We start from the raw sequence: 13780 nt of genomic DNA on the forward strand, positions 1-13780 counted from the left end.
CAGAGCCGGGGCCCAGGGGCCGTACAGATCGAGGGCAGGACTTGGACTTGACTTGCAACAGTGAGCCACTGGGGTTCTGGTTTTGTTGCTTAAAGGTCATTTAAAGGTAAGTCAAGGCTCACCTGGCAAGCCTGCCAAACTTGTGAATTTACGAATCTGCACCAAATCCTCGCAGTCAGCTGAGGACAAAAGCTCCCAGGTGGCCCTTAGGGCACTGACGTGTGGGAAACAGTGCTCCAAGCGGGGCCCGTGTCCCGCTGCCCAGTCCCTCACATTCAAGCCTCTTCACCGCACCTCTCTGCCTTTGCCCCAGCCCTACCCTCTCCTTACCAACTGCTCTCCGCGACAAACTTCCACACTGAAACCACCGGGCTTTCGCCTGATTGGCTTGTTTCAGTCTAAACTGTCAGCAATTACCCAAGACTCCCCTTCTCCCTCCGCCCACGCTTCTGATACGACCCTGCCATCAGTACGGGTAGGTGCTTAAGGAATGCCACTGACAAGACGGGCAAGGCTATCAGTCTAACAGTCTCCTCGGCTCAAATCAACGAACTTCTGAGGCAGCCAACTCCAAAACTGTAAGAGCTGTATGTGTGTAGGAGTGGGTGGATGGAGATTCCAGAAGCAATATTAACTGCAAGCAAGCCAGCTTTATTCTCTCACAAAGATGAGCCATCTGAGTCAGATTCCTGCTGGAAGGTGAGAGCTGAGGAAGGATGAGTTTCTTTGGTGGTCCATGGCCACGTGGCTCTCCAGAGGGGACTTTACCGTCCTGAACATGAGACAGTCAAGAAAACAATAGTAGTCTTCACCCAGGCTAAGAATGGCTTTAACATGAATAATTTGTTGTCCTCAGGTTAAAAACTCAAATTTAAAAACAAAACAAAACAAAAACAATTACTATTTACCAGGCACCAAGCCGGAGAGGACACCATACTGGTATGACCATCGTTCTGCAGAACTCAGCTCTTCATGTCTTATTTTCATTTTACATTTTCTTTGACCAACCGTACCTGTCTGCAGAAAGCCTGCTTGCCGCAATTCTCCAATCACAGGTGTTAGGTCAGAGGCAATCTCTTCATATTCTAATTTATTCATCTTAATCCAGCTGAATTTACGTTGAAAAAGTCTTACATATAACTTCTGAGCACTATCTGCAATAGAGTTAAGAAAAATGGTGAAAAATATTAGGGCTCTTCTCAAAACAACCACATGTTTTAAAATTGAGTGTAAAGTAAAGCGTATTCTATTAAAAATACACTTATGCTGAGGCACCTGGGTGGCTCAGTCCGTTAAGCATCTGACTCTTGGTTTCCACTCAGGTCATGATTTCATGGATCATGAGATCAAGCCCTGCATCAGGCTCCCTGGGTAGTCTGCTTGAGAGTCTCCCCTTGTGCCTCCCCTCACCTTACATGCATGCTCGTGCTCTCTATATGTAATAAATAAAACACATCTTAAAAAGATACATACAGGGGCGCCTGGGTGGCTCAGTGGGTTAAAGCCTCTGCCTTCGGCTCAGGCCATGATCCCAGGGTCCTGGGATCGAGCCCCACATTGGGCTGTCTGCTCCGCAGGGAGCCTGTTTCCTCTTCTCTCTCTCTACCTGCCTCTCTGCCTACTTGTGATCTCTGTCTGTCAAATAAATAGATGAAATCTTTAAAAAAAAAAAAATACATACACTTTATGCTTACTCAACTGATCTTCCAAGAAAACATCTCTCTTCATTTGGAAAATAAAATTTACTTTAAATAGAAGTCCTCATGGAGACATCTCCCTGTCTTGTGCACCTGTCAGCACAGGACAGGAAGAGCATCCAGGGTAGGAAGCCTTGGGCCAGCTCTGCCACTTCTGAATTATACGAGTCTATGAACTTCACTAAGACTCCATTTTCTCTTCTGTTAGAAAAAGGGGGGGGGGGACTGGGGCAGTAACACCACCTTCCTTTCAAAGTTGGTGAAAAGATTTAAAAAAAAAAAAAAAGATGAGATAGGGGTGCCTGGGTGGCTCAATGAGTTAAGTTAAGCCTCTGTTTTCGGCTCAGGTCATGATCTCAGGGTCCTGGGACTGAGCTCTGTGTCCTGCTCAGCAGGGAGCCTGCTTCTTCCTCTCTCTCTGCCTGCCTCTCTGCCTACTTGTGATCTCTCTTTGTCAAATAAACAAACAAAATCTTAAAAAAAAAAAAAAAAAAAAAGATGAGGTATTCAATGATTGGTGGATCAACCACTAAAAAGTTCCAATAGTGATAATGATTATTGGCCATTTCAAAACTTCAAACAACCAGGTTTCCCTATTTCCCACCACCACCATTTTTCCTCCCTCAGAGAAGCCCTACCCAAAACTCCAGTTATTTTGTTCTGTGCTTTCAGTTCACTATGCATGATTCTATTGTTGGCTGAAAATAATCTGAAAAGATTTTCAAAATATGCATAGCTTTGGTAAGGCAGCCATCCCTAACTCAGTGATCTTGGTAAAGTTATTTAATTAACCTGGTCAGTTTTCCTGTTACCGGAATTATCTTTAAATTTCTGCCAATTCTAAAATGGTTTAACTATACTTCTTAAATCTTCAACTTTTCCCCCCCTTTTTTCTTTAAAGAGGCAAACTCTTATTACCAGTACTTATTTTCACACAGAGACATTGCAAATGGTATCTGTAGGGAGCCATACACAAGAATCTACAAAACTTGCACTAGGGAAACTATTCGTACTTCTCCGTCACACAGAAGCACAGAGCCATGGACCACTTGAACATTCACATGAATGCCACCAGCACCCACCACATTGACAGAAGAGTCAATGTGGTTATCATTTACGTCCATGTTCTGGTGAGGACCGCACAAGCAGAGATGGAGGGCTATGTAGATAATTTATGCAACACTGCCCAGATAAGTATCACTCACACATTAAAAAGTAATACAAAGTCTGTAATTCCATTGTGTTTACTTAAAACAAAATTCCTTCTCTTGAACCTTACTGGTAATGTTTAAGGTATTTTTTTTAAACTCAACTGGAGTCAGATCTGACTACAAATTATGAGAGATCAGTGTAGCCCCCAAATAAGCTTTTCCTACCTCAAAGGGGACTCAGTTCCATAAAGCCATCATGGCCCTTTGCATTAACAGTACAAGGGTGGCTTTTGCTTCAAATCTGCACTACCGGCTTGGAGCCACCACTGGCTGCCAAGGAACTGAGGCATAGACCAGTATTTTTAAATGCACCAAATTAGCCTGAAAGTTTCCAATTCCTCCTCACCCTGACCTTAAAAGGCAGAGCCCAGAAACCTAGCATATTATCAGAGGAAAAAAATATGCCTCGGTGTGTTCTTTCCTGTATTTTATTTCATTTTTGAGAAAATGGTTAAGTGAAAACAACAGAACAACCTCAGTTAATCTTGATTACATGCTCAGAATGCAAAGTACGCTCTTCTAAATCACTGTATTTTTTTCTTAACGTGGAAAAGGCTGTTTTACAACCATCAAATATACACATCAAGGAAAAACAGCTGCTTCCATTATAACCAAAGTATAGCTGGTAAGGAGAGGCTACTGCAGAAGCAGACACAAAATCCTGTCCCTTTTTCATGCATATTCTTCTCAAGCCTTGTAGCTGGCTGATTCCCATGAGTATTCCCAGAGAACTCATAGAACCACACTGACTCCTTGTGGTCATGAGTACTGCCCAAATCAGAACAGCAAATGGAAAACCAAACCTTAAAAGCACATGAGGTTAAGATACCTGATAACTGACAAAATTTAGTTACAATTTCCTTCTCATGTTCATCGAAGAGCATCCTATCCTCTTCGTTCTCAAATACAGCTTTCAGCACCACCAGGAAACTCCGAAGGTAGTAAGGATGACTGGGTGGTACTGTAATCGTTTTATCAGGAACATCACATCTTGACCCCTGCTCCGAAGGAATTATGCAAGTGATTTCATTCTTTAAGTCACTGTCACCTTCTGGAAGGCCCTGGATGTTACAACCTTTAGAGTCATCCTGTGTAGAACTGTGAGATTCTGCCTCCCAATCTGACAACTGTGTTTTAGGTTCTGAAGCAACAGTCATTTTTACTTCTTCACAACTACCTGCCTCACATTTTTCAACATCTTTTCCGTCTATTCCTGTGACAGTCTCCCACTCAAGACTGTCCTCTGAAGTAGACCCCAATGGATTCCCAAGAGTTAAATCTGGTGAAAACAACACAGAAGCGTTATCTGAGAAGGCAGGGGTTAGGGATGATCTCCCACATTCCTGGGTAGCCTTTTGGCTTTCAGCTTCCAGTGTTTTAGTGCCTTCTACAGTATGTTCCTGAGTTCTCTGTTCATTAAGAGAGTCACAGGTAAACACGTTTTCCTTTTGAGAACTGTTCTCCAAAATTTCATCCTTGTCCTCTGTCTCTGAACAGTTATAAACCGGGCTCCTAACCACTGTGGATGGGGGACTCTGTGGACTCTTACTGGCAAATTCCTCATTCTTCTTACATATTGATCTTTTAGCTTCTGTGTATCTTCTGGACAGTTTAGATGACAGGCTTCCCAGAGTAATGACTTTCACATTATGATGTCTCAGCTGATCTTGAGTTTTGCACACCAAGTCATTATTATTTTTAAAGTAGGGGCTGGTCTGCTGTTTCATGACCGTTTTTGCTGAACCACTTTGGTCAGGGGTTAAACTTGTCTTTGATGGTGACAACTTTTCTAGCGTTACATCTTCTAAGACAGTATGGGTTGAATTTACGGAGGACGCATTTGAATTCGTTAAGCCAACCTGCCTCAGATCAACTGGAATGATGTCACCACTGTTAGCACAATTTTCATCGAGATGCCGGTTTAAGTCGAATCTCGGCACCATTTTACTACAAATGGGGCAGGCAAGTTTAGCAGGTGGGACATTGTTAAAAAATGAAATAATAGAGTTACACGCATTTTTTTTAGTTTTACTGACTGATAAACTTCTACGAGCTCTTTTCTTTGCAGGAGATTTCCCTTCTGACATAATGAGTATTAGAAAAACGGGGTGTTTCCGGTAATAAAACCCAGGATTTCACTGCAGAGTGCCAGCACCTGTATACTTTTACTTCCCTGACTTGAAAAAATAACAAGTGGGATTCTAATCCTATTTGACTTCATGTTTTTCATTTAGTCAATTTCTTCTTCCTACAAAATAAAACACACGTGGATTAAAAACACTTACGAATTCAACAGAGTGGGCAAAATAAAACGTGCAATGGCAGTATCCCTTGAGATAAGAAAAATCCTGGACTTGGAACAGAAGACCAGGGCTCTAATCCCGGGTCTACATGCAATATCGGTGTGACCCTTATGACCCTTATGACCAACGCTGCGCTCCGCAGGGATAACTTCTGAGACTTCTTACGCTCTAAAATTACCCATTTTTTTTTTTTTTTTAAGGGGGAAATCTGACTATTACAGATCCCTTTTCAAAACCATTTCGTCAGTAACCTTTTCCGGGAGAGAAAATGCCTATCTGCACGATCCCCGGAGTCACTTCGGTCTCACAGGCCCGTACAGAGGAACCCTCCAAGTCGCGGGCATCCCGTCAACACGCGTGGGGCCTCCAGTGCAGCTTCAGCCATCGAACTTCTGAGGCTCTGGGGAGCACGGCCGGCCCTTCCCCCCGGGACCGCGTGCGCGCACCTGGGACCCGCACCTGGGACTCGCACCTGGGCTCCGCCACCACGCCCGCCAGCCCTTCCTCCCTCCTCCGCCCTCCCCGCCCCGCCGCCTCCAGCAGCCCGCGCGAATCCCTCGGGCCCACAGCGCCCACCAGAAAGCCAGCCCGCGACCCCGGCGGGTCGCCCCGCGCTTCCCACGGAGCTCCGCGCGCTCAGGCATTCCCAGCCGATCCCCGCGTCTCGACTCGCCACAGGCTCGGCAAGTAGAGGCCCGAGTGATCGATCCTCCTCTCTTCCACATTAATGGCTTTCCCCCCATCCAGAGTAGCCGATGCTGGCAGAACCGTCCGGGGCGACCCTGCGCACCTCCTCCAGCACACCTGGAGACCCCTCCCTGCGCGTGCACTCGGAGGGAACCCCTGTCCCGAGCCTGTGGGAAAGTGGCCTAGGGGGACGGGTGGGGAGCGCGCTCAGTGTCAGGGCGAAGCGGCCTCCTGTGAGCAGATGCACGCGGGGGCTCCACTGACCCCGCGCCCGCAAGTCCACGTGGAAGGCTCAGCGGTGCGCTCGACTTTCCCTAAGATGTGCTGCTCGCCGCCTTGCTACAGTAGATGTGAATAACCTCAAGAGCAAAGGAACAATAAAATGCAGCTAAGTAGTTAGGGAGTAGGGAGTGTAGGGTATTGATTATTTGTTTTTCATATGGTTTAATTGTGAAGTTATATAGTTTAGTGTATAATAATGGCTGCTTAATAACGGACATTTTTAACTGAAACAGAAAGTGTATCACTCAGCTCTTAAGCACTGATACCATCTGGTTCCAGCATCCCCATGAATGATTCTGAATGTTAGCTTCCTGAGATCAGGGGCTACGTATTGCCCTTTGCCAGTGCTTACAACAGTGGCCGGCACAGTACGATCAGGATGCCAGCGTGGCCAGTTGCTTCTTCTGGGTCCCAGGCTTCTGGTTGTATCCTCACATGATGGGAGGGGCTAAGGTCTGCTTTCTAAGAGCACAATCGCATTCACAAAGGCCCCTCTCATGATCTAATCACCTGCTAAAGGCCCCACCTCCTAGTACCATTACATTGAAGGTTAGCATTTCAACATGAATTTGGGCAGGAGGGGTGGGGCATATGCAAACGTTCAAACCATGGCAACATGTAAGTTTGAAATGCCAATCAGACATTGTTGTGGATGAAGACACTTGAATTTATTAATTAAATCAGGTCAGGAAATAAAAATTCGGGAATCATCAGGCTTTATATGGTATCAATATATGACACCACAGAGTGAATACCAATAGAGAATTAAAAGGTCAGGAAGACTGAATGGCACAATAAAAAGAAGGAAGATGAGAGTGAGCCAGTAGAGGAGTCTGAGAAGTTACCAGTGAGGAAGAAGGCGAACAGCTGGCATCCAGAAAACCAGGTGAATGATGTGTGGTAAGGATGGGGCGGGGGTGGTTTTCAGATGCAACTCAAACAGAAGATGAGTATTGAGGACAAGCATTAGATCTAGCAATGTGGAGGGCATTTGGTAACTTTGACAAAAGCTATTATTGTGAAACAGTGGAATGATTGAATAGGATTCAAGAAAGATGGGGAGACAGGAATTGGAGACAATACAGGGACCAATTCAAAACCCAAGTTGGTATGAAGATTATTTTAAGCTGAAGGCATTTGGGATTCAACAGATACAGAAAGAAGCCTTCTTGGAGCTTCCCTTATCTGACTAAAATAAACTTCTAGGAAATAACACTGCCATAAGTTCCCTCTTTGGGGAGTGAGTGGGGACTGGGATTTTATTACCAGGAAGGAGACCTAGAGAATATCTACTATAAATTCTCTCTCCAGGGAAATCTTAAGGCCACAAAAATGTATGAACACCTGCATGAACAACCATTATCACAAACTTTCTTATCTCCCATTTGTTCTTCTAGAAACCAATGTGCTCTTCCCCAAAGACCTTTTCTACCCCTTTCCTTTCCTACTAACTTTAACCATCTATCAAGCTACTTTTTTTTTTTAAGATTTTATTTATTTATTTGACAGACAGAGATCACAAGCAGGCAGAGAGGCAGGCAGAGAGAGAGGAGGAAGCAGGCTCCTTGCTGAGCAGAGCCCGATGTGGGGCTTGATCCCAGGACCCTGAGATCATGACCTGAGCTGAAGGCAGCGGCTTAACCCACTGAGCCACCCAGGCGCCCCAACTACTTCTTTTGTAAGCTCCCATAAGTAAATGAATAATTTTTCCTGTTTTCCTGTTCATCTTCTTTTGTCAGTTTAATTCACAGGCCCCTAGGCACTAAATCTAAGAGGGTTGAGGAAAAGTTCTTCCTGACAACAGAAGTGTAGACTTAAACAGGTTTTGTAGTGAAGGAAAGCAGAGAGGTATAGCAGAGCTGAAAGAGGAGGTGGGTCTAAGAGTTTTGTTTATTTAAGATGGAAAAAATAACAATATGTTTATATATTGATAGAAACATTCAGATAGGTGAAATCTGAAGCAGGAGAGAGAAAGACTTGCTGGAGTAATATTAGGTAGGTGAGAGGAGGGATATAGTTCACAAGGGAAGGGGTTGCCCAAGTAATGAAATAAGCATAGCACAAGAAAACCCCAAACTATTTATGGGAATGCAATAAATCCAGTCCACAACATAGTAAATGTTGTAGGTTACTGAGGGAAATCTGACTATTGAATAAATGGCTCTTGAGAATAAGTTACCTATGTGGAAAAATGAAATTGGATCCCTACCTCACACCAAATAAATACAAAGATTAAGGATAACTAGATTAACAACTGTGAAAAACAAACTTCAAAACTTTTAGAATAATAGACATTCCTTGAGAGATAACGGGTTTGGTTCCAGACCACAATAAAGTGAGTATCACAATAAAGCAAATCAAATGAATTTTTGGTTTCTCAGTGCATATAAAAATTACGTTTATACTACACTGCAGTCCATTAAGTGTACAACAGCATTATGTCTAAAAAAAAAAAAAAACCCTATGTATATGACTTAATTTAAAAATACCTATAGGATGGTTGTGTTGTGGACATTGGGGAGGGTATGTGCTATGGTGAATGCTGTGAAATGTGTAAGCCTAATGATTCACAGATCTGTACCACTGGGGCAAATAATACATTATATGTTAATAAAAATAATTTTTAAAAAAGTATTTTAGTTACTGTTTTAAAAAAAATAAAAATACTTTGTTAAAAAATACTATCAACTGAGCTTTCAGCAAATCGCTGATCAAAGGTCACCATAAATACAATCATGAAATAATAATAAATACATCATGAAATAATAATAAATACAATCATGAAAAAGTTTGAAGTATTGCAAAAAATTACCTAATGTGATCCAGAGACAGCAAATGAGCAAATGCTATTGGAAAAATTGTGCCTGTAGACTTGCTCAACACAGGGTTGCCATAAATGCAGTATCTGTAAAAAAAACACAGTATCTGCAAAAAACACAGTATCTGCAAAACACAATAAAGTGAAGTACAATAACATGAGATATGCCTGCATAGCATTCTATTATCTTGAAGGTATTATAGGCTTCCTTTAAATAAGAGAATAAGTGCTACCATAAAATAAGAGATTGACAAACTCAACTAGAGTTAAATTAAAAACTTTCTAGAATGGCTTTGTAGCTTATATTTTATTGGGCTAAAAATCTTGCATATCACAAGCATAAACAATGTAAAAATTACAAACTATAAAAATTACAGAAACAAATGTTTCATTATAATTTTAAATTATAAACAATTATAAAGTGTAAGAAAAATAATCTATTTGAAAACATTGGAGAATGATCAAAAGTAGGCAGAAACTGGAGGTTCAGTAGCAAAAATAGTAACAATGCATCATTGGATTTTAGCATACCTAGATGAATTACAGATGACAACAATAGCAAAAAGGATGAGATGGTAAATGTAAATATATCGCTACAAAGGTCTAACATCTTATCTGAAGTGGTAAAATATTAACTCTAAGTAGACTGTTATAAGTTAAGGATGCATACTGTAATTCCTAAACAACTGAAAATCAATACAATGGAGAGCTAATACATGGAGAGATATTCCTTGATATTCCTAGAATATCAACACATTTGATTTTAAAAGCAAAAGAGGAAGAGAGAATAATTAGGAAACACAAAGAGAAAATAAATAGCAAAATGGTAAAACCAAGTACAACGAAACCAATAATTACATTAAATATGCATGAACTAAAATCTTCAATTGAAAGAACCAGGGGAACCTGGGTGTCGTTGGTTAAGCATCTGACTTCAGCTCAGGTAGTGATCCCAGGGTCCTGGAGTAGGCTTGCCTCAGGCTGCCTTCTCACCTGGGAATCTGCTTCTCCCTCTGTCCCTCCCGCTCCCCTGCTCATGCTGTCTCTCTCTCAAATAAATAAATAAAATCTTTAAAAAAAAAACAAATAAAAGACAGAACTTGTCAGATTAGACTTAAAAAGCAATTCCTAACTATGTGATATATCTAAGAATCACAGGCAACTAGAAAGTAAGAAAATGGAAAATAACATAATATTCAAACAAAAATCACAAGAGCTGTAGTATTATACTGAAAATAGACTCCAAGACAGGGAGTACTACCAGAGAAAAATAGGTCATTTAATAATCAAAAGGATCAATTTGTGAGAAAGACATGAAAATCATAAATGGGTATATACCTAATAGGTCTTCAAAATACATGAAGCAAAAACCGATACAATTACAAGAAGAGAAAAATCCACAATCATAATTAGAAAATTTATATACTTCTCTAATTAACAGACCTAAACAAACAAAAATCTGTAAGGATACATAATAACTGAATGAAAATACCAAAGCTTTGGACTAACTGAAATACAGAACACTATATTAAACAACCGATGGACACATATTTTTTCCTTTTCCTAGTGGTATAAGTTTACTAATTCTGAAAACTACTTGTATATTCTAGGCTTGAGTAAAGGAATAAATATACTAAAGATAATAGGAGCAACATTTCTCACTGTTGGAAAAGGCATTACAAATATGGAAAGAGTGAATACTAGAATTTAATCTGCAGGGGTATTGGGTTAGAATTGTAGGTTTTAGTATGCACTCATGTATGGAATATAACACACACACACACACACACACCACAACCACAGTTTTCTGGGTCTGGTGAGTGGGGCTAGTGGCAACAGTAGCAATGAGCACATTTAGCACCCACATCTGTTTCAAAATACCATTCTCCAAAAGGAACCAGGGTTCTGTGGAAAAATGGCCAATTCCAGGGAAAAGACAGGATAAGCCTGGAACACTGGTTAGCCCCAGAGAATAAGGAAGTGCTCAGAGAATAATGGGAACATAACAGAACTCAGAAATTAGTTTGAAGGGCCTTCCACTATACTGGCCTGGGACAACTAGAAAATCAAAATTCATAATAAAAGGATTAAAAAACTTTGAGTAATATAAAAATCAGTCAATACTGAAATAAAAAGAAGGGAAAACTTCCCTTACAGAATGCCAAATAATAGATATAGAAGAAATTAAGTTAGAAAATCATCAGTGGATGCCGAACTGGAACGTGATATTCAGAGGTTCAAAGTATCTCCCTAACATTATTAAGTAAAAAGGACAAGCAGTAACTTTATAGTGGGGAATCCTGGTGGTCATCACCATAACATGAAATGTTTTCATCATCAGCTTCACAGAAACAAATGGATTATCCTGACCCTCTGTATTTTAGGTACTAAAGACATACCTCTGCTTTGGCTTTCCTGCCAAAAATGTATAACCTCAATCTATTCCTGGGAAAACAGACGAATCCAATTTTGTGAGACACTCTATAGAAGTGGCCCTATACCGCAAAAAATGTTAGTCAAGACAAAGAAAGGCTCAGGAATTGGAAACTACACAGACATAACACCTAAATACAATGAGGAATCTTAGAATTACTTGATCCTGGACCAGGGGAAAAGAGCTAGAAAGGACATTACTGGGACTATCGACAAAATTTGAATATGGACTGTGGACCAACAGCATCCTATTAATGTTAAATTTCCTGATTTTGGTAATTATACTGCAGCTCTATGTGAATATTCGTATTCTTAGGAAATAGAGACTGAAGTATTTAGGGGAAAGGGCCACGATGTCTCTAACCTCCTCTTAAAATGTTCAGAAAAAACAAGGTTCATAAAGCAAATGGAGCTAAACTTCCTGGAATTTTTCTGTAAAAATTGTATATAAATTTTGATATTTATATTTTTATATTTATGTATCTTTTATGTAAATTTTAAAATATAAAAAAAACTAGCTAAAAATGAGACAGAACACAAGAAAATGCTCCATCTCATTAGCAGAGAGATAAATTAATACCACACAGGTATATCATTTTATATCCAGCAGAAAGGCACATTTTTTAAATCTTGCCAATGCCAAGTCTGACAAGGATATGATTAACTGCAAGCTTGTACAACTACTTTGAAAAACAAGACGGCCGTAATCTTCTGTCTGCACTTTCTACCCAGCAATTCTATTCTGAAGGGCGTTAGAGGCTGGAGCCTAAGAGTGACAGTGTGTGGGAACAGGATGTTCAAAATGGCATTATTCCTAATAGTATAAAACAAAACAAGTATCTTCACAAGACAGGGTAAATAAAATTGTGATAGATGCATACGATTACTATGTGGCAGTAAAAATGAGTAGCATTATGGAGGAATGAGGGAAATCAAGAGTGAAAAAGCAAGCCATAGGTGAGTGCCCAGTGTTCTATTTTCATAAAATTCAAGTACTAGTGAACAATGCACTAAGGTACACACGTGGCCAAGTATACATGAATGTAAAGGAAGGATGACACACCACTCAGAACCATGACTTCCTTCTTACCTCCTTACATAGTTAAGTCAAGCAGATGAAGAGCACCACTGTGTATTATTTTGTGTTTTTAAAGATTTTATTTTTTTAAAGTAATCTCTACATCTAATGTGGGGCTCGAACTTAATAACCCTGAGATCAAGAGTCCCAAGTTCCACCCACTACGCCAGCCAGATGGCCCTGTTTTGTGTTTTTAGATAAAGGGTGGTTTCTACAATGTTACATGGTGCTTCTAATTTGTATATAAAAAGTATGCATGTATTCTACCAGAATGAACACTTCTGAAGTTTAAGAATTGTTTTGTTCAGTTATATCCCTGCTCCCTAGAATACTGCCTGGCACAGAGTATAGAAAACAATATAATCTTTAGAATATATCAAATATTACATTAAAATATATATCAAATATTACATTAAAAAAGTGAATGAACAGCCTCACCTAGAGGTAGCGGGGAGAAATGAAGATAAAAGGGATTCAAATTAGGCAGACATCAAACTGCCCTTGGACAGGTAAAGTGAATCATCACTTGAGGATCAAACATTCGGATCCTGATAAATGATTATGAAAGAAAGACTCGAGGGAAAGAGAACTAAGCTAGCAGTTGAATGGGGACTGGCAAACTGAACTAAAAAGAAAGCAGGAAGTCTTAGAGCCATAGAACACTCACACCAGCACTAACATGAAATGACACTTCCACTAAGGCTAGACGGAGACCCGGGGTTGCTCAAGCAGTTTAGAAGACAAAGGCGCAAGGTGAAGGGAAGTCTCCTGCATAAAACCTCCAGCAAATGACCATGTAGTATTGACTGGTGCTCCAGCTAGCCCCGGCCAGCCTGGTTCTACCTGATGTGGCCGGCTGCTGCATTAGGAAGCAGAAATACAGAAACCACACGCCCACGACCTCTTCCTTCCCGCTGATGGTTGCCTGTAGATGAAAAATCAGAAGGGTTTTCCCTGTTGCTTAAGGAGGAGCTGCTCTCATTTTCCCTCTGAGGTTAAGGTTTAGGGCATTTCCACCAGCATAGCATGAGGTCCTATGAGACAAGAGGCAGCTCTCCACAGATGCAGAGGTGAGCACCGGGGAGTCACGAAGATTCACCACACTGCCAGTCTGCCTTCCTTGCTGTGTTCGCCTTCCATCTTGTCTAAGTCACACCTGCCCTCTATGCATCTGACCATACTCTAGAGCCTACACAAAGCCTTCGTTCAGGTGGATGGCAGATCACCTGTTTTGTGAAAGGATGACAGGGCAGTGGGAGAAGAAAACCAGG

The 13780-nt window shown here is 41.1% G+C and overlaps 1 protein-coding gene across 6 annotated transcripts in view; it reads right to left on the reverse strand.

The window, feature by feature from the left end:
* Nucleotides 1–9043, reverse strand: part of LOC111152570 (FANCD2 and FANCI associated nuclease 1) — a 35548-nt gene extending 26505 nt beyond the window's left edge. For 3 of the 6 annotated variants that reach the window (XR_002640931.1, XM_022511056.1, XM_022511055.1), the window contains exons 1-3: nucleotides 5788–5835; nucleotides 3738–5156; nucleotides 1014–1154 (exon numbers count right to left, since the gene is read on the reverse strand). Coding sequence is in view for 5 of the 6 variants with exons in the window: in XM_022511056.1 (XP_022366764.1) it covers nucleotides 1014–1154; nucleotides 3738–4995 (1399 nt within the window). In the remaining variant the exon portion in view is untranslated. Of the gene's footprint in view, nucleotides 1–1013; nucleotides 1155–3737; nucleotides 5157–5462; nucleotides 5521–5787; nucleotides 5863–8992 lie in introns of those variants that run through there. The other 3 variants (XM_022511057.1, XM_022511054.1, XM_022511053.1) reach the window with 3 other exon arrangements.
* Between the last annotated feature and the right edge of the window lie 4737 nt (nucleotides 9044–13780).

The sequence above is a fragment of the Enhydra lutris genome, unplaced genomic scaffold (genome assembly GCF_002288905.1).
Source record: "Enhydra lutris kenyoni isolate GAN:26980312 unplaced genomic scaffold, ASM228890v2 scaffoldscaffold29, whole genome shotgun sequence".
NCBI classification, from domain to species: Eukaryota; Metazoa; Chordata; class Mammalia; order Carnivora; family Mustelidae; genus Enhydra; species Enhydra lutris.